Source organism: Malus sylvestris, chromosome 6, assembly GCF_916048215.2.
Source record: "Malus sylvestris chromosome 6, drMalSylv7.2, whole genome shotgun sequence".
Classification (NCBI taxonomy): domain Eukaryota; kingdom Viridiplantae; phylum Streptophyta; class Magnoliopsida; order Rosales; family Rosaceae; genus Malus; species Malus sylvestris.
The window spans coordinates 496,677-517,277 of record NC_062265.1 but is presented as its reverse complement, the minus strand read 5'-3'; the positions used below and the strand labels follow the sequence as shown (position 1 = coordinate 517,277).

Here is a 20,601-nt window from a genome sequence, read left to right as displayed (position 1 = left end):
TTTTCATGGAATCCATGAACGTCTTAGAGACTTGCCCGCACGTAGTAGAATGTGTTCACGTCAGGAATTTCCGTCGGGATGTTTCCTGGCCGACGAGCACACAGCTCCCCGGGAGGTTGGCGCCGGTTGAGGGCTGTTGTCGGGCTTCTGCTTCACTGTCGGGCTTCTGCTTCACTGTCGGGCTTTGTCGGGCAAGTCTCGTCGGGCAAGACTCTTCAGGCAAGACTCTTCGGGCAAGGCTCGTCGGGTAAGGCTGAAAGAGAATGACAGAGTTAACTTTGAGAGGTGCCTTTGTGGGGCCTTAGGTGTAAGCCTTGAGGCTCACAATCAAGTTAACTTTTAAGTGCTCAGGCGTGCCACTGCCATCTTTAGTATGGCAGATGTGAAATAGATGTCGAGTTTTGGTTGTATATGTATATACCTGAGAAACCGTGTTAGTTATAACAGGTGCCTTTGTGGGGCCTTAGGTGTAGGCCTTGAGGCTTCCTATTAATAACTAAACCAGTGCTCGAACACATCATATTTGTTCTTGTGAATGCATGAGTCTTATAACTATTATACTTCTGATTACCCGAGTTCGAGAGGTAGAATGAACCCAAATAGGTGCCTTTGTGGGGCCTTAGGTGTAGGCCTTGAGGCTTCCCATTAGAGTTCGTTCTTATACTCAAACGTTCTAGACCGCAGAACGGAATGAATCCAAATAGGTGCCTTCGTAGGGCCTTAGGTGTAGGCCTTGAGGCTTCCTATCAGAATCCTTCCCATGCTTAAGCGTTCTATGATAATCATAATGTAATAGAAATAAGACTAAGAGGTAGGTCGATTACTTGCGCCCCAAGGAACTTCAGACTTCTCGTTTATCAAGGATTGTCGTGGATGAGTTAAGTCCACATAAGGTTCTTTTTTATGCCTTGAGGCCAAGGACTTTTAACTAATCAGATTTACATGCCCGAGGGCTTAGGACTTGGATCTGGTTTGAACACTGAAGATATATTCAAATCGGATCCAAGTACTGAGAAAGCCTTTTAATAGTCATCTTGCTAGAAATAACTTGAATATAACTGGAAGTATACAACATATTGCTAGGCTAATGAATGAAAAGACAAAAAACAAAGAAGGTTGGGCACGGTTTAACCTTGTCGGGCAAGCCTGGTCGTCTTGCAGGTTCCTATCTTTGTGGTTTATCAAGGGTTTGAAAGCTTCAGGGAGGGAGAGAGATTTACAAAAGATGAATCGATACTACATCAAGGTTGAACAAGGTAGCAGAGCTATTACAAGGGTTTGAATGAAGGTTTATCCCGCGAGGGATGAATGCTTGGGCTGACTACAGCTTCGTTTTGAAGGCAAATCTGGCTTTGAGCAGAGTTTGTGCTTGCATTTGTTTGTTTGATTGAGTGTCCTTGTTCCTGGTTTCTCTTTCTTCTTATATAGACAACTCGGCTTGGTCTCCTGTAGCAGCAACCTTGCCCGAATGCGATTTGAAGGGTGATGACTCATCAGCTATTTTACATGTACTGCCATCATAAAGTACTTTATGGGCTGTGTAGCTGGTCAGTCTATACCACTTGGCCTTTGGGTAGGTAAGCAAGTGGTCTTCATGAGCTGCACCAAGTTAGAAAAGGCCCATTCTGCTTTCTAGGCTTTGACTGGGCTTCGGCTGTCTTTCCTTTCGGGCCTCCTTTTGGGCCAGCTCTTTTCCTGAGCCCAAAGTTCAGCAAAACCATCTAAACAATAAACCCAATCAATTTGTATTCCTGGGGCTGTAAGTTAGCTCCAAACAGTTTGAGCGACATTTTAAGCTCACTCGAGCTTGATTCGTATAAGAAAGAAGTCAAGCCTAACTTAAGTTAGAAAAACTTTAAACAAAACCAAACTTGAACAAGGTGATATTCAACTTATTTTGAATCGTTTACAACTATACCACACTCTTTATAAGAATGAGACCGTTTGAGTTCGACTTTTAAAGCACTATTGTTTGAATAGTATGAGTTTAATAGATGTAAGTTCTATTATTGATTGTGGGACTTGTCTATTTTTGCTATTATGATTGGTTTGATTTGGTTTAGCTCGAGCAGTTTAAACCAATACGTTTTTCCTTTCTATTATTTAAAAATAAAAATCCTCACCAATTTTCTTCTTCTACCACATCAAAATCATCCCACTATCAATATGCCATCAATAACTTCAAAGTCTTATCAAACTTCAAAATTCATCTTTAAAATGCTTATACATGAGACAAGGACAGAATTTTAAAATAGGGTGGGCAATCATTAAAGGAAAAATAGTCGTTGACCCCGAACTTATTATTTAACACTAGACATATATATATTACGCTAGCCTTCCGGTAGCCTTCAATGGAATCAACAAGAGTCTCCTCCAGTGGCCGGTAACTCCAACCCAACCTCTGCAATTTATCCGAGCTCACGTTTTTTTCTTCTTCGTCTGTGTGGCTAAGGCTGCCATAAAACACTAAACATCTCAACATGGATCCTAATAGAGGCGCATTCACAAACACATGAACGAATTCAATCACCGAAATGATAAACTTACTTGTGGGGATAATTGTAGTTAGGATACGCAACCCTCACGTAGTTGTCCACCAAATCCTTTATTCAAATAGCATCTGCTGTGCATATGTATCGTTCACCAGCCTCAGATTTCTTGTATACAAGAAGCACTGCTTCAGCTACATCACGAACATCCACCACCGTCCAATAATTGTATCCAATTGACTCAAACCCGCCTAGGTGTACATAGCCACATTGCACAAATAAGAAACATATATAATACCCTCGTAACCTCAGTTAATAATAAGCTTTCAATCTAACAATAGGGATCACTTCGGTCATATTCAATTCTAAAGAAATGTGTGCATATACGGTAAAGGTCGTACCCAGTGCACAAGGCTCCCGCTTTACGCAGGGTCTGGGAGAGGTGAATGTCGGCTAGCCTTACCCCCATTTATGGAGAGGCTGCTCCCAAATCTCGAACCCGAGACCTACCGCTCATGGACGAAGGCACTTGCCATCGCACCAAGTGCGACCTCTTGTACGGTGTGGAAAATAAAATAAAGTAGGTATTACGTTTAAGAACCTTTGCTAGAAACCAGCTACTTGCATTCATGGTGGGTTGCAAAATCGGCCCCAAATTAAGAGAAGGTAAAACAGTTATGATTTCAAGTCCAGTTCTTTTCCCAAACTCCAAAGCCTCCCGTTCCGCTAACGTTTTTGAAAGAAAATACCATTTCTATACCAGATAATCAATGATAAAAATCATATTTATGCTCAGCTTAAAAATAAAAATAAAATATCCTGCTTCCCAAAATTACACTCAAAACTGACTTATTAATAATGCTAGTGCAACATTGTAACTGATGTATTACTTTGACGCGCTGTTGAATATGGTACTACATCATTGCTCACTAATTAAGAGTAGACTAAATACCTTGGTTGCTTTCATATATTCGGGAGCAGACCAACAAGTCTCGTCCTTGACTTTACCCTTAGGCCAGTCCGGGCTCACAAAAACAGCGGATATAGAGGACACAACAACAACTCGTTTCACTTTGGCTTCTAGGCAAGCACTCAGGACATTCAGCGTTCCCCTTACAGCTGGTTCAATCAACTCTACCTGCAATTGCACCGCGCAATGATATATTGTGAAATGTGATTTACGTATATAACAATTTGTTAATTGTATTACGGAGTCCTAGCTAGTCCTTTATCGCTTCACATGGGATAGTTCCTTCTTTTCTGTTTTTAGTTGATCACTCTTGTATCAGTGAATTAGGTACTCTTGCCTGAGGATTTGTTACACTAGCACTAGGAATTACAGGGCTGGCAACATGGAAAATTCCGCTGCATCCTGCAACTGCCGAACATAGTGAATTGTAGTCCAGCAAATCTGCCTTGAACAGTTTCAGATTCTCTGATGCTTTCTCAAGCTTGCTCAAGTGAGCATACTTGCTATCCCCTGCATTAATTAGTTGTAAAATGAAAACAATTAACATCTGTATGAGTTTATTAACTTTCAGTAATATAACATGTATGATCCATTTTGAACATGAATTACGCTCCATCGGAACTAATAGTGCAATGCTATCGATTTTGTGCCGATGTTTTGTAGCCAGCCTCACAGTCTGTTCTTTTAATACCGTCAATATGCAACTGATACTATATCGACCATTTTATTAGTCAACAAAATGTACCAACATGTTATCCTTGCATTATCAACAATATCACTACAACAAAACGTGGCAATACGTCATCGGTGCCTTACCAATAATATTAAAACAATGTAGCTGACATGTTCATCATTTAATTGAACTGAGAATTTCCGGTATACATAAGCAGAAAGGATGATCATAGTGGGATGCAGTAACAGAGAAAAAATTATAGCAGACGACCTGGGGGTTTCGGACGGTTCCGTGGACAAGATAATCGCTAGAGAGAAGAAGCTTGACAATCCAAGAGCCCACAAATCCTCCAGCCCCAGTTACACATACTCTTTCCTTCTCCTCCTTCGCCGGTGCCGCCATCATCTTTATTGCAGACTTTTGCAGTTGGTGTCTCGACAAGGAGACTGATCAGTACAAGAAGATTGACTTCTCAATTTCTGATCTAGCACTCTAATCTTCCGAACGAATGAAGAGGGATTTTCATGTGAAATGTTAGGACGTGCCAAGTTGAAGGCATGCACAAGTGCGTCAGTACTTGGCATTCTATTGACGTGCCAAATTGAAGACATCCAATCTATTGCCAACAAAAAGGTAAGAGTCCACCTTTTGGGCCAAGAAAAACACTCCAGCGGTCCAATTCTTGCCAAGACATGGGAACTTCATGAAGCCCTCTAGCAGCCGCCCGAGCAAGTCAGCAAGAAGACCTACCTGAAGGACGTCAACGACATTTTCATTTTTCAAACAGGCTCGTGTGAAAAAAATAAAAAAAATAAAATACCCTTCTCTTACTCGCATAATAAATATTTTAAAAACACATCAATCTGAAATTAGCCAAGTAAACTTGGACGCTGAGCATATATACTACCGGAGTAATAGAAGGGATTTTTATTTGGCTACTTCAAGACTCCAGCCTTCCCCTAGCTTTCAATGGAATCAATAAGAGTGTCCTCCAGTGGCCGTTAATTCCAACCCAATCTCTGCAATTTATCCGAATTCAGTTTTTCTTCTTCCTCCTCTGTGTGGGTAAGGCTGCCATTACAACAATAAAATATCAACATGAATCGCCAATGACGAAAAATTGAGCAATTGTTTTTCGCTGGCATTTGGCTGATAGACAGATAGACAAACTTACTTGTCTGGATAATTGTAGTTAGGATATGCAATCCTCAAGTAGTTGTCCACCAAATCTTTTATCCCAATCGCCTGTGCCGTGCATACGTACCGTTCGCCGCCCTCAGAGTTTGCACTGCTTCAACTATGATGCGGGAGGTAGACTTGGAGAAAACAATTTGAAACCATAAATATGCTTCGGAATAACAAAGGTTTTGTATTTTATGTAACAATCCGTTCCGGGATTTACTGTACATAAAAGGTATTTTTGTATTTTCACCAAGTTTGGGAATTTATTTTCCTTTTAAAATTTGTTTTTGAATCTTAAATTGTGTGAGGTACCATTCTATTCGTCTCTTCGAGGGCTACAACTTTCGTTCTTATTTCACTTGATTTTGTTGAGTAGTGACAAAGTTATGGCCGTTTAAAATTGGATGGTTTTCCGGCCGAATTTCCGGTCTTCTTCTTCATTTGAATCCGGTAGCCCAGAAACCCCAAGGCCTTTGGCCTTTCCTGCCGAGCCCAACCCAAAACCCATTTCTATTTGCCTCTTTGTAGGCTCTCTTGTTTCTTCGTTGGCCTCTCTGCCCTGGAATGAACTTTCCTTGCTCTTAAAATAAAAAAAATAAAAAAAAACCCATTTCTATTTTATTATTTATTTTATTTGTTGTTTTTAAAATAAGAGCCTTGGGCTGGTTTTTGTTAAGGGCTTTAAGCCCAAAAACCCTTTTAACTCTCTAACTCATTTAACCTAAAACTCAAATCCTTTTATTTTGTTTTCAACCCAAACCCTTTGTGTGGAATATTCTGGTAGGGAATATTCTCTGGAATATTCTTTTGACTTTACGAAATGTATCTAGGACCCTTCTTAGGGTAAAACGACGTCCTAAATCCGTCTCCGACGTCCGTTTTCCCAAATTCAATTGTCTTAATATAATTTTATTAATTGTACCATTTAATGTGCTTAGGGGCAATTATTGTGACGCTTCCGTCTTCGCTAGTGGCGCAGTTTTTGGCAGCTAAGTACTGTGAGTGGACCCCTTCTAAAATTGCATGAGTTTATAAATTAATTGCATAAATGATTAGCATGCCTACGAATTTATGATTCGATTTATGTTAAGCTTGTTTATTGAATTTATTGATTTCGTCTCGTGTTTTTGGTTAGGAAATAAATGTTAGCCTATTTTGAGCTATATTTTAATATATCATATTTTCTATAAAAACCATGATCTAGTAGACTATCTAATGAATGACGATAGAATGCTAGAACATGTTTTAGAAACCCCTCTTTATAGTATAGACGATGGATGATTTTATACTATGAAGTTGTTATTTATGAGAGGCGTAACTATTTGTGCGTACCTAGAGGACACTATGCTGCCTGGGGCGAGGATCTGGTGTTGGCATTTAGGCTGGGAGTTGGTAATCCTTAGCTACGGGCTTAGGGACATGGAGCAGGCATTGGGCCGGGAGTTGGTAATCTCTGGCTACGGGCACAGAGATCACGGAGCATGTATTGGGCCGTGAGATATATTTATTTGGCGATCTTTTTAGCAGCACACCGCACTTACGAGACGATCTACGATACGTTTATTGTTTTGATTTTCGCGACGCGTTTCCGCGATATGACTTTTGAGATATTTTTGGCATGCTAGGATTTTTATTAAATCCATCACTTATTATGCTAATAGTTTTCATTATATATAAACTGTGGGGGTTAGTACATTGATAACTGTTTTATTATTATTATTATATATATATTTATGAACTTGGTCCACTCATCTTTGTTTTGCGCCCCTATTCAGGACTTAGGATCAAGGCACCTAATCCCGGCGTCAAGACACTTCCGCAGCAGCATCTTTGAATCTTCTCGATGTAGGACCCACTTCTTTATTCATTCAATTTTATCTTAATTCCTTTTAGTAATTAGGTTTAGTTGTATGCTCTGAGCACGTTCCTAAATTATTATTTCATTGTATTTTAAATTTCTAACTTTTATTTATTTCTTATTCTTAGCTTTTGTATCAAGTAATGGCTTTTGTCACCTTCGGATGTCGGCCAACACGTGTCTATCCTGGTATTCAGGGAATATTAGGGTTGGGGCGTGTCATTTTAATTACTTAGGAATTTGTTAAGTTATTTTGGGAGTTGTTAGGGTGTCATGGAAACTTAAAGTCTATTAATTTGTAAACGCTTATAAATATTGTACTAGAAAGTCTTGAATAGGGGATTTGAATGAATTGAAATTGTATTTGTTTTGTGCATTTAAAGAGAGTGATTGCTCCTTCTAAAATCAAGCATTTGGCTTGGTCGTGTGAGCGAATCCATGATTAGCGACGTGAGCAAGCTCCATTGCCCCTAGTTGAGCGAATCCCAGGTTATCATCCCCCATCTCCTCGAGACTCCCTTGGTTTTTCCTACGTCAAGTGGCATCAGAGCGGCCTTTCAAATTTTTATCTGAAATCCTGGTGGTAGCGCTACACACATCATCTGTGTTTGTCCTCAAAACCAACTCAATTTCCGTGACTTTTATCTAGAGAGTCACAATCACTGGAAAGCTGTGGAGGTCTAGTTTCCAACGCAACAAACCGTGCATCAAACCGAATTTTGTGTGTGCAGATATAGGCAAAACACCACAGAGCATTAGTGCTGTCGTGAAAACAAAATCAATTCTCTTGCTGGTCAGTTTTCGATTTGGTTAAGCATTTATCGACCTTCATACCATATATGATTTGAAAGCCCTTCTAGTCTAGTTTCTTAATTCTGAAGCGATTCCTCAATCCATTATTTCTACAAAACAATATCTTCAATTAATTTACTAAAGCATGTTGTTGCCTCCAGTAAATGAGGTTAGATGGGTTCTAGAAACGGCTGTCTTTGATTTTTCAAGTAATGATTTTCTAAATCTCAATCTTTCTCCAAATTTTGATCGTTGTCCAGATGGTGCATGTGAGATTTGTTGTGCATCTAATGAGGTTGAAAAACGTTCCAACATGGAGTTTGGCATGAAAGGGGAATATACAGAAAGTAGTGATGTAATCGATAACTTGGCCGAATGGGATTCCGCCCCGGTTTATGATCAATACGAAGGCGATGAAGATGTGGTTGAAGAGTTCCATGGACAACTATATAATGGAGTACAAGCACTTAATATCCGTAGAATTCATGATCCTTTTTGGGACAGTTTCGTTGCACAAGATATGAGAGGTTAGCTCTTTGATAGAAGAACTTTTCAACACGATTTCAATTCTCTCGGCTCATTTGAAGAAGTGATTTGGAAGCACTATTCCAAGGTGATTATGTTCACGAAGAAAACATTAATGTGTGCATGGTGTATAGGAACTTGGAAAATTTTGGTGCTAAATTGGGTATTGTGGAACATTTTGGTTGGACATCCAAAAGATCGAGGAGAAAAAAAAAAAAAAAGAGGTCAATTGAAACTCGAGGACAAGTTTTTTTTTTTGTTGAGAAAATGAGAATGATGCGGGAGGTAGATGATAGGATTTTTACCACATGTGCAAAAAGGGTTAAAAACACCTAAAATACTTGCAAGAGAAACAAGATTGTCGTATTATAGTTGGCTCAAGTAAGATCGTTCTCCACAAGGATTAATTTAAATAGATTAACGCCAAATCAATTCTCAACTAATTATTTAGAACAAAATTTTGGAAAAGGATGATTTAATGACCTAAATTAAGAAAAACGAATTTAATTAAAAAGATTACTTAAAAACTGCAATTTTAAAGAAGGAGAAAGAAACAATTTTTAGAATTTAAAGTGAGAAGATACTAGGGTTCCGCCGTCACTCTAACAATCTTATGTAACTCTTCTAATTACTTATGAACCATACATCCATATTTTGAAGGTTAGGTTTTCCTAGAGTATATCCTACTTGGAACCTAACATAAAACGTATATCTAACATGCAACCCGTTCGTGGTGTCCAGATCGAATGTGAACATGCAAGCCTCATTAAGTTTTGTGAAAACCTTTTGAAAAACCATATAACCCTTAAAACATGTCGTCCATCCTAAGAGGTTACACATATTAACCACAAGAAGCCTTAGTCAATTTTAGGGATAGCCCTCTGCCAGAATTGCATCAAATTACTTTTCTAAATATCTTAATGGTCGCGAATCACTAAGACAAATAGATAGTTTAAAACACAGTGATTAACAATCCAAAACTTGCATGCATGAATTCATAAGCAATTAAAAAGAGACTACATATTCTTGCTAAGGATCATGACCTCACCCTAGCAAAAGAAAATTAGTTATGCATATTCATAATAAAAATCATAAAGTCTTTATTGAAATAGAAAAAGAGTGACAATACTTTGAAAGTAAAAGTCTTGAAATCTCTTAAGCGTTGCCCAAAATCTTCTTTACAAAAATTGCATGCGTTCTCCCTAAAAAAAAAAAACCCTAGATTTGCTAAAAAGCTTATTTATACTACTCTAAATAAAATCCTCCTAATAAAAGGTCTTAGAATAAGACTAGGAAACTAAATAAATTAAAATAAAATAGGTAATATAATCCTAAATTGACTTGATAAATTCGCCAAAAAATCTACACAACCATGTTTTGGGCCCAAATCAGCTCCAAAACTGGCCCAAAATAGCTGGATTTAAAGCTTTGACTATTCCGAACACTTCTATAGAAGGCCACGAACCCATCCGAAGTCATCTTGGGCTCCAAAAACGCAGTTTAAGCTCAGCAACGTCACTTTCCAACAACGCGCACTGCTCCTTCATTTAATCTCCAGAAAATAACCGCTTGGTAGAAATTGCTGAGATTTTGACACGAACAAGCTAAGGAACACACGAACGTCCTTCAATTTGATCACTCCAAAATTCGTCCGTTTGGTCACGTTTTGCTTCAGAAGAAATCGAATGTCCTATATTGAAAATATAAAGCAAAGTATCAAAATTCTACCAAAATAATTATCAAATTATACTAAGAATATGGTGAAATATATAATATAATTTTGACTCATCAGTAGACTTGGAGAAAACAATTTGAAACCATTAATATGCTTTGGAATAACAAAGGTTTTGTATTTTAATTATTTAGGAATTTGTTAAGTTATTTTGGGAGTTGTAAGGGTGTCATGGAAACTTAAAGTCTATTAATTTGTAAACGCTTATAAATATTGTACTAGAAAGCCTTGAATGGGGGACTTGAATGAATTAAAATTGTATTTGCCTTTTGCATTTGAAGAGAGTGATTTCTCCTTCTAAAATCAAGCATTTGACTTGATTGTGTGAGTGAATTCACGATTAGCGACGTAAGCGAGGTCCGTTGCTCCTGGTTGAGCGAATCTCAGGTTATCATCCCCCGTCTCCCTGAGACTCCTTTGGTTTTTCCTGTGTCAAGCTGCATCACGAACATCCACCAACGTCCAATAATTGTATCCAAATGACTCAAACCCCCCTGCGTACAGAGTCACATTGCACATGATGTAAGAGACGTATATACTCACATAACCTCTATAAATATTAATAACTATGCATAAATCTAACAATACGGATCGTTAATATTAGCATAAATGACTACGTACTACAAGAAAAAACAAAATCCTTTTGTGCCGGTTAAATGTCGTAACAAACTTTTGCGATGGCTGAGCAACTGCAATTGAGGGGACAAACTAGGTTGCGACACCAATGGCTAGAAGCCGTCTCTGTATCGACATTTGAAGCTTTGGGGTCACCATATGAGTTAATTTTGGGAACTTTATGACTCCTTGGTCATATTTCATTTCTTAAGAAACATGTACATATTACCGGATGTGGCAAATAAGTTTAAAGTAAATATTAGAGTGTCTCCAACAAACTCTTCAAATGCATTAGTCACATCAGCAAAACAAGTTCCAAGAGACCCTTCAAAGGCAAATATCAAACTTTCAAATGCATTAGTCACATCAACAAAACAAAGCTCCAAGAGACTCTTCAATGGCAAATATCAAACTTAGGACCTCTTCTCTCTCTACAAATTTAGAGACCTCCATCTCACTCTCCAACTTAATATAAATAGTGTGCTACATAGGGAGAAGACAAAACATAAATTTAAATAATAACCAAACAATCAAATTTGAAGAGTTTGTTAGATTGCAAGGTAACTAATTTTACTCTTCAATTCCCACATAGGTCAACAAAATAGAATTTGAAGAGCGAAATTGAGAGACTACGTTGGAGATGTTCTTACCTTGAAGAACCTTAGCTAGAAGCCAGCTACTCGCATTCAAGGTGGGTTGTAAGATCGGCCCCAAAATATCAGAAGGACAAAAAGTTGCGATTTCAAGTCCAGTTTTTTTCCCAGACTCGAAGGCCTCCCATTGATTCTGCTATTGTTTTTGAAGGAAAATACCATTTCTGTACCAGAAAATCAAAGATCATAATCATATATAGGTTCAGCTTAAAACTGACTAATTAATAACAACAATGCAACCGGTGTATCTCTTTGACGTGCAGATCACTAACGAATAATTACCTTGGTTATTTCAATATATTCGGGAACAGACCAACAAGTCTCGTCCTTGACTTGACCCTTAGGCCAGTCCGGGTTCATAAAAACAGCGGATACAGAGGACAAAAAACAACTCGTTTCACTTTAGCTTCTAGGCATGCATTTAGTACATTCAGTGTTCCCTTTAAAGCTGGTTCAATCAACTCTACCTGCAGTTGCACCACATTTGCATGTTTAAGGTTTATACTATATGAGATTTATAACAAGCAATTAAATATTGTGAAATGTGAGATTTAGGAAGTTGTAGTTCATTTGTGTTTGTATTTTCTTTATGCATCTAAATGATAGAATAAATTGATGTATGTAAACTAACAAATAATATATTCATGATGAACTGTCGATTTAGTATATGGTGGAACTCTAAGTCAGAGAGATGGGGTATGGTACTTTTTGTGTGTCTAGTATGCAAAATTCGGTGATCCCAATCTCTCTACACTAGAATTTCTCCTCAATAGGGATGCAAATGTATATTATCCAATTAAGAATGCGTTTAACTTTCACAATTGGCTTGAGGCTAATTCCTGCTCTAACTTGGGACTTACAGATCGGGTCCGACCCCACTAAGTAGGCTGAACTAGGTCACTCTCAATTTTTTTTTTTGAACAATCAATGTTACCTATACTAATAGGGAGGGGGTGGGCTTAGCCTCATACTTACAAGTGAAATGGAGTACCATTAGACCGTAATACTAAATGGCAGGTTACTCTCATATTTTAGAAGTTTTGTTTACGCCTAAATTTATAACTTCATCTTCTCCACCCATAACAAGGTGCATTCTCCACAAGCCATCGTCTTCCATTTTGATATCCATTTTCTCATGTTAGTGATTTATATTTCCATTGCTACTTTTATCACATATTTGTTTCATCATTTGTATCATCTCTCCTAGACCCTGCGTAAAGCGGGAGCCTTGTGCACTGGGTACGACCTTTTTATTTGTATCATCTCTCTCATAGAGATGAGACCCACATGTTTGTGGACCCTACCCTTATTAGAAAGAGTACAAATGATGGTAAAAATAAACAATAAGTATCGCATTACTCATTTCTACTAGTCTTGTTCTTATCTCTCTATAATCTCCGAATAATTGTTTTCATTTGTTTTGATTGATCTATAAACCATATGCTCTGCTTAATCAGGCATAGAAGCTTTTTATTTTTAGGAACTGATTGAGTTGGCCATATGAGTTAAATAGACACACTTAGACCGTGAACTCAAAATTTTATTTTGATACTCGATTTTAATTTTATTTTGCTTTTGTAACTAAAAAGTTCTCACTTTACTCCGTGAACTCAAAATTTGTTTTACTTTGACTTGTGAACTCTCTTTTCTTCTTGAAACTCAAAGTCGCCCTCGGAAACATATGTGGGACCTATCACCCAATAAGACTGTGCCATATGTGCCAATGAATTTGATTATAAATCCCTACCATGCATTAACATTCAAGTTTCAATAATAAAAAAAATTTAAAGTTTAAAAGAAGAAATTAAGAATTGGAATTTTTTTTTTTGGATTCTGTTCTTGAGATGCAAAGATGGAGAAAAATGATTGGCCTGGTGGATATAAATCAAACTCATATAATAAAACTAAAATAATTAAGGTAATGTGGAGCAAATTTTGAGCTTTATAGAGTAAAATAACAACTTCTAAGTTTAAGGGATTCAAATCGAGTTTCAAAGGCAAAATTGAATGAATTTTGAGTTTTAGAAAATAAAATAACGGCCTTTGAGTTATAAGGGGCAATGTGAGATTAAAATTGAATTCCAGAGAGCTTAGTTGTAAATAAGCCTAGTTCACACTTGAGCCAAAAACCCCCACCGTGTAAGTCTCGGATATTAGGAAATAATTATTGTAGTTATTATAATATTATTATGATTACGATAATATCTTCCTGATTAAGTCAAACATTAGAAAAATATTATCATAGTTATTATAATCATTATAATTTACCTTTTCTAGCATAAGTCAAATATCACAAATTATGGATCACGGCTTGCATGCCGTAATAGTGGCTGTGTCGTTGATTGTAATATTTGTATATAATACCTTGTACATAAATAATTATTCAATTGAAGAAATTCATTCAAAACCATCACACATTCTATTTTCTTGACATCGGAGGTGTTAGATCCGGAAGGAATTTAAAGCGGCCCAAACGTATAGGGTAGGATTCAAGACGAGAGCATAACTTAACTTGATGCTTATATGAAGCATATGTGTAGCCAATAACTAATGCTGCTACTTATCATGCTTAATAAGCAGAACTATTATTTTGTTGTGATTGTGCACAGCAGTTTGCATATTACGAGTAGCTAGTTAACTAGCTAGGGAAAATACAATACAAATACAGTAGTCTGTCAACTTTTCCTAACCCACGATTCCAGCCTTCCGGTGGCTTTCAATTGAATCATTAAGCGTTTCCTCAACTGGCCGGAAAGTCCAACCCAACTTCTGCAATTTTTCGGAATTAATGTGTTGTACTTCTTCCTCTGCGTAGGTAAGGCTGCCAATACAACCGGTAACATATATCAATAACATGAACATGGATCAATCGTTAACGTACACAAGCAAACAGAAGGATGAACTGAAAAAAAAGAAGACGATAGTTAATTATTGAAAGGCTGGTCTAATGGATTAACTTACTTCTTGGGGTACTTGTAATCGGGATATGTAGGCCTTAAGTATTTCTCCACCACATCTCGTATGCCAATTGAGTGTGAATGGCATATGTATCTTTCTCCTGCAGCCTCAGACTTCTTGTATGCAAGAAGCAGCGCTTCAGCTAAATCACGAACATCCACGAACGTCCAGTAATTGCATGGCAAGGACTCAAGATCACCTACACATTCGTACAGAGTCGCGCGCGTGCACACACACACTAGCCCATTAATATTGCACAAACAAGAAACATGTCCTGTACCTTGTACTCTTAATATATGAATATGCACAGAGATACCTTTTATAGTCATAACAACGAGAAAGCTACTGCATTTGCGAGTGGATTGCAAAATTGGCCCCAAAATGAGAGAAGGACAAACAGTCACAACCTCAAGTCCATTCCTTTTTCCAAACTCCAGAGCCTCGCGTTCTGCTTCCGTTTTCGAAAGATAGTACCATTTCTTGGTTGTTTTCAAATATTCGGGAACGGACCAACAAGTCTCGTCCTTGACTTGATCCTTAGGCCACTCCGGGTTCATAATAACAGCGGCTAAAGACGACACAACTACAACTCTCTTCACGTTGGCTTCTTTGCAAGCCTTGAGTACATTCAGCGTTCCCTTTATTGCTGGTTCGAGAAACTCCTGCAACACATTCGTTTATTCTACAATTTCAGTTTTTTACTCAAAACTGAAAGGATAATGCTTGTGTTCCTCTCATAAGAGAACTTACTTGTCCCCCACTTATACTTAACATATTTTCACTGGACGAACATTAAAATTGGAACCGTCATTTTCTTTATCATCATTTAAAGATCATTTTCAAAATATCATTCAATTCGGAGGTCTTTTAGTCATACATGTGTGTCAAAACCAATCGACGATTTTAATAACAAATAGCACCCTCATGATGAATCTTTTATTTATTTGATGTATATGAATGATTAAAAGACCTTCAAATTGAATGGTTTTTTCTGGATATGATATTTAGATGATGGTAAAGTGATAAACAACTCCCATTATGATTTCCGTATAGTAAAAAGGGGCTTTTAGATCCAGGTCAAAAAACATAGAGTATTTTTAGGAGTGACTCCAGTTATCTAACTATATGTTTTTATTTCTTTTATACTCCTTTTATATTTTCTAAAAATATTAAAAATCAATTAAAATCTTTTAATATTATGCATTTTTTATGATTCTTGCCTCAGGTTAAATAATATAAGTTGAGTGAGGCAGGCATTAATTAATTAACATAACATAACATAATCTGGAAGATTCTTGCCTCAGGGTCTGAGTCTTTAAGATAAGTGGGTATAGGGCTGGCAACATGGAAGACTCCGCTGCAACCTTCAATGGCCAAACGAAGAGAGTCGTAGTCCAACAAATCTGCCTTGAACAGTTTGAGGTTCTCTGATGCTTTCTCAAGCTTGTTCAAGTGATCATACTTGCTGTCTCCTGCATGAGCGCACAATATATAAATATATATTCTGAGACTATATATACGATGAGTGATGGGAGTGACAGACCTGGTTGCCTGACGGTTCCATGAACAACATAGTCCTTGGAGAGAAGGAGGTTGACGAGCCAAGAGCCAGTAAATCCTCCAGCTCCAGTCACGCATACTTTTTCTTTCTGATCAGTCGTCCCACCCACCATATCTTTACTTGCTATATGTCTTCTTACCAAGTTATATATTTTCCTTACTCCTCTCAGTCCCACCTCTCTTATGATTGATCTCTCTGCCTATATCTTCTTGGTCATTCTACTTGTCTGTTTATATATGCGCTGGGGGTTGTCTAATATATGTTGTGACTAAAGATGAATGCCCACGTGGTGCATGTTTATTGGTGAAATAGTGTTGTGGGTGGTGCTACGAAGTTATTCCTGCAACAACTTGCTGAATTTAATTTCCAAAGCAATATTGAATTCTACAACAACTTGCTGAATCTTCCATAGCAATATTGAAAGTGTGAAATCCCATTCTCAGATTCACTATTTAATTTTACCTACTTTGTATTTACGCGAATTTATTTTAACTTCATAGTTAGTCATTAAAAATTCAAAATCCTTTTTAGGTCACTTTTAGTGTTTTTCAAATAGAACTTGATATTGCGAACGTACAGACGAAAACCGTTTGCGAATCGGAATGTTAATAAAGGAGAAATAAGGAAACAAATGAAGGGGTAATTTTATCTTTTTGACCTATTTATGGAAGGTCCCAGATTTAGGAAGGGAGACTTTCACGTTTTAGAAAGCGGGCGTGTGGGTCGACCCTAAATCTCTCTACGATTTTGACCCTTTTTGGGCAAACATTTAGATGTCCATTCCGGCGAATTTCGTCGACAAGGATCTTAGCCACCTTCTGGGATAGACTCCTCTCATCCCCACAGTCATTTCCCACCCAAGATCGACCCAGTTTGGCTGCCATTCGTGACGGATCGAGCCCCGAGAGTTCTGGGACTTTGACATAGGTAATCTCCCTCCTCTGTTCACCTCAACGTCGATGATCACCTCCACTACACTCACCTCTAAGGCCATCTCCAATCGAAAAAGTGCCAAAGGGTCATGTTTAGCCCTATAGTTCTGCAATAAATTATATTTTAATGAACAATGTCAGACCATATTTTATATCATCTCCAACCGAGAAGGCCAAAGGGCTATAGGCCAAACATACCCATTTGACAAAAAACCCATCACCAACCTAAGAGGGCTAATAATTTATTATTTTAATTGAATTAAATTACCATATTAAATAAAAAAAATAAATTATGCCAAAAGATAAGAAGAAATAAAATAAATTAAATCGAAAAAAATATTGAAGAAAAAAATAAGGATAGACCTGCTCCAAATGCGGATTGCATATAAAATTTCTTAAAATTAAAAACAAATAAAATAATAGTACCTCATAAAAATGGTATTATATTTTGTGGATTGATGAAGGATAAAATTAAAAACAAATAAAATAATAGTAACTCAAATAAAATAATAGTACTTCATAAAAATGCAAGTAAGCGTACTACAAATAAGGCATGATGGGAGAGTGACGCAACCTAACCAGAGCGGTACCCACAACACCAACAACACCAAGTGGATTGGGCTACCCAAATCGGGCTGGCTGGCTGGCTGGCTTGGCCTTGTGGTTGGTTTATGGCCTGGTACGGCCCACAAGCCTTTTGGCTTGGCTCTCAGTTGGAGACGGTTTTCGTGTCAAAATGGACTACATTTTGGTCTATGGCCTTTTAGCCAGGTCAATTGGAGATGACCTTAGGTCAATTCCTATTCTCCAAATTTGGTTTTGACATTCGTATGACGAGATTCGACCATTTGACCCTAGTTTTGTAAAGGTCCGCCACATGGCTTTTGTACTAGATGAAGATCTGACCGTTACATCGTCACGAAATTGTAGAATGTGATTATACGTAATATTTTAGGAACCTAGGAATTTACAAATCGGAAATTTGACGTAGGGTCTTCCGAATTGAATTACTAGGGTTGTTGACCGGGTCGTTGACCATAGTGACCAATTATTGACTTTTGGTCAAAATGTTATGAAGCATTCTTAAATACTAAAATTAACATTACTAGATACCCGATAAAGCCTAGTGGGTCTATCTTGGTAAGCGAGTCATACTAAGGGATGTGTGCATCAGTTTCCGTGCGATGACAAGACCTTTGGTTAGTCATGTGGAATTCATGACCGATAATGTGTGTACTTTCAATTGTGATTCATGTTGAATTGATATATGATGTATGATGTATAACGTGTGATGATATAACTTAACCATGTAGCAATGTGGTACATGGGTGGTCCTACTTGGTTGATCTACATTGGGGGACCACACCATTTGATGCATGTTTATGGTCCTACTTGGTTACTTCGCATGTGGGGTCATTACCTATTTGGTTATCTCGTTCTCATAGGTGGTCTTACTTAGTTAATCCGCATTGGGGGACCACACTATTGGGTGTATACTTATGGTTCTGCTTGGTTAATCTGCATTAGGGGGGGACTATACATATTCTAGGGGGTGACCTGTTTGGTTAATCTGCATTAGGGGTCACTGCCTACTTGGTTACATGGTGCTCATGAGTGGTCTTGCTTGGTTAATATGCATTAGGGGACAACACCATTTGATGCATGTTTATGGTTCTGCTTGGTATATCCGTTATGGGGGACCATACATATTTTAGCGGTGATCATTGCCTACACGATTAGGTTATGCCTGTAGTTTTGCTTGTTATATCCCCAATGAGGGACCATAGGCTATCTAGGGATGATGGTGTTTGGTGTATCCGCGATGGGCAACCACTTCCTCCTTAGGGTTGTAAGGAGTATTTGTGCTTGGTAAATCAATGAAGGGCGACCACTTCCTAGTGGGATTCTGTTGAGTGGTTTGAAATCCCAGCTCTTGGTTGGTTCCGTTGAGTTTGTCCTAAACTCTAGATTCTTATGAATAGAAATTACTAATTGTAGACATTTTTGTAAATTAAGGTTACAATATTGCTTGGAATATAGGTTGGGAAATACAGAGATTTACTTTATCAAATTTCATGAAAGGATGCTTGATCTCGTTGCTTGATTAAGTTGTCAAATGTTAATATTGTGTATCCATGAATCATGGAATCAACTATTTGTTGTGATTGGGAAACTGTGTTGTAAGATATTGTGATACATGCGGATGACAAAATGACAATCCTGGTTGTCATATCATTTTGTTATGTAGTTTGAAATCTAGTGATTTATGCTCGTCGAGTTCTATTTAGTGATTCTAGAACTTTTTATTTTTTCTGCTAGGAAGTATCATGAGAAATGTTAGAGTTTAACAAAGCGTAAACTATGAATAGTTAGATCCTGTTTTTGGGTGTAAGCAGTCTAACATAGAGGTTAGATGCATCCATGAAATAAAAGGAAAAAATTACTACACTATTGAATTGTTTAAGTCATGTCTCAGAGGCAAGGCACTATCGATGAATATGTATGTGGTGACATCACGTGTCAATCTCGAATATATATTAGGATTGAGATAGAATGCTACAACTCATGTACGAGTATGGGTTTGTAATATCTCCATATATGAGAGATGCAAGTCTATAACATTGAGGGTAAATGTGCTTGTACATCGAAATTTCGGTGAAATAAATGTTGATCAATAATTAAAATTCCAATGTTCACGTGTCACATAAATTTTATATGTAACATGTGACTCAACGAAAAATCAAAATAAATTAGAAAAGTCATCAAATAGGACACGTGTCAACACCTGGCATAAATGATTTATTTCATCTAATTATTTAAATCCAAAACTCAATTTTTGGAATTCTATAAATAGGAAGCCAATGCATTCATTTTCATTGACCAATTCACATCACATCAAAACCTTGAAGCTTTGAAACTCTAAGGCTCCCAAGCAAATCCTTCATTCTTCGTCAAATCCTCCTTCAAGATCAAACCCCGACGGCCCTTGAAGAGCTTCCACCAATTCAAGATCAAGCCCCGACGGCCCTTGAAGAAAGTGTTCATCGTTCATCATTCGTTCATTCTAAGATTAAGCCCCAACGACCTTTTGGATCAACAACATCAACAAATCCAAACATTCATTCTTCAAGATCAAGCCCAAAAGCCCTTGAAGATCCGTTCATCCTAGTTCTTCAAGATCAAGCCCAAAAACCCCTTGAAGATCCGTTCATCACCATTCTTCAAGATCAAACCCAAAAGCCCTTGAAGATCTATTCATCCTTAACCCTCAAGATCAAGCCCCGAAGGTCAAGATCCAGGCCCTTGAAGAAACTTCCATCAACTATCAAGATCCAGGCCCTGGAAGGAACTTCCCTCAACCTTCAAGATCAAGCCCCGAAGGCTCTTGAAGAAACTTCCAACCGTTCATCCAAGATCAAGCCTTGACGGCCCTTGGATCAATAAAACATTCACAAATCTACATCTTACGGAGATTGAATCAGAGGATCGACTATAAAGAGATTGTAACCCCAAAATCATTAATACAAAATATTATTTTGTACACTTGTTCTTGTCTCGTTTCATCGCAGGAATTTCTATGTTTACAGTGCTATCCCAATCCTCACATATGACTGGGCTATACACTATATAATATATACACCAAAGTGAGAGTTTTCAGATA

The 20,601-nt window shown here is 37.7% G+C and overlaps 2 protein-coding genes, 1 long non-coding RNA gene and 1 pseudogene across 3 annotated transcripts; all 4 read right to left on the bottom strand.

Annotated features, from left to right (window-relative positions):
* Nucleotides 1–2,327: 2,327 nt before the first annotated feature.
* LOC126626386 (cinnamoyl-CoA reductase 1-like) lies at nucleotides 2,328–4,297 on the bottom strand. The gene is made up of 5 exons (XM_050295709.1): nucleotides 4,069–4,297; nucleotides 3,797–3,969; nucleotides 3,442–3,627; nucleotides 2,548–2,740; nucleotides 2,328–2,453 (listed from the first exon to the last, which is right to left on the bottom strand). The coding sequence occupies exons 1-4, from the start codon at nucleotides 4,073–4,075 to the stop codon at nucleotides 2,684–2,686; spliced, it is 423 nt and encodes a 140-aa protein (XP_050151666.1). The 5' UTR covers nucleotides 4,076–4,297; the 3' UTR covers nucleotides 2,328–2,453; nucleotides 2,548–2,683.
* Nucleotides 4,298–4,542: 245 nt separating this feature from the next.
* On the bottom strand, nucleotides 4,543–5,457 carry LOC126626388 (uncharacterized). Its single transcript, XR_007624673.1, has 3 exons — nucleotides 5,307–5,457; nucleotides 5,040–5,203; nucleotides 4,543–4,882 (listed from the first exon to the last, which is right to left on the bottom strand). It is a non-coding gene; the product is annotated as an uncharacterized LOC126626388 (long non-coding RNA).
* Nucleotides 5,458–10,624: 5,167 nt separating this feature from the next.
* Nucleotides 10,625–12,618, bottom strand: LOC126626738 (cinnamoyl-CoA reductase 1-like; annotated as a pseudogene).
* A 1,336-nt stretch (nucleotides 12,619–13,954) lies between these two features.
* LOC126626374 (cinnamoyl-CoA reductase 1-like) lies at nucleotides 13,955–16,193 on the bottom strand. The gene is made up of 5 exons (XM_050295694.1): nucleotides 15,991–16,193; nucleotides 15,747–15,919; nucleotides 14,764–15,109; nucleotides 14,451–14,646; nucleotides 13,955–14,310 (listed from the first exon to the last, which is right to left on the bottom strand). The coding sequence occupies exons 1-5, from the start codon at nucleotides 16,118–16,120 to the stop codon at nucleotides 14,175–14,177; spliced, it is 981 nt and encodes a 326-aa protein (XP_050151651.1). The 5' UTR covers nucleotides 16,121–16,193; the 3' UTR covers nucleotides 13,955–14,174.
* Between the last annotated feature and the right edge of the window lie 4,408 nt (nucleotides 16,194–20,601).

Bases quoted from the DNA above. Each gene is read 5' to 3' on its own strand.
- LOC126626386 (XM_050295709.1), bottom strand. The intron at 3,628-3,796 runs GCAAGAGTACCT...GTGCAATTGCAG, and splicing joins CTAGTGTAACAAATCCTCAG to GTAGAGTTGATTGAACCAGC. The intron at 2,741-3,441 runs GTATTTAGTCTA...ATGTACACCTAG, and splicing joins AATATATGAAAGCAACCAAG to GCGGGTTTGAGTCAATTGGA.
- LOC126626374 (XM_050295694.1), bottom strand. From the start codon at position 16,120: ATGGTGGGTGGGACGACTGATCAGAAAGAAAAAGTATGCGTGACTGGA. The intron at 15,920-15,990 runs GTCTGTCACTCC...GCGCTCATGCAG, and splicing joins TGGAACCGTCAGGCAACCAG to GAGACAGCAAGTATGATCAC. The intron at 15,110-15,746 runs GCAAGAATCTTC...AATGTGTTGCAG, and splicing joins TTAAAGACTCAGACCCTGAG to GAGTTTCTCGAACCAGCAAT.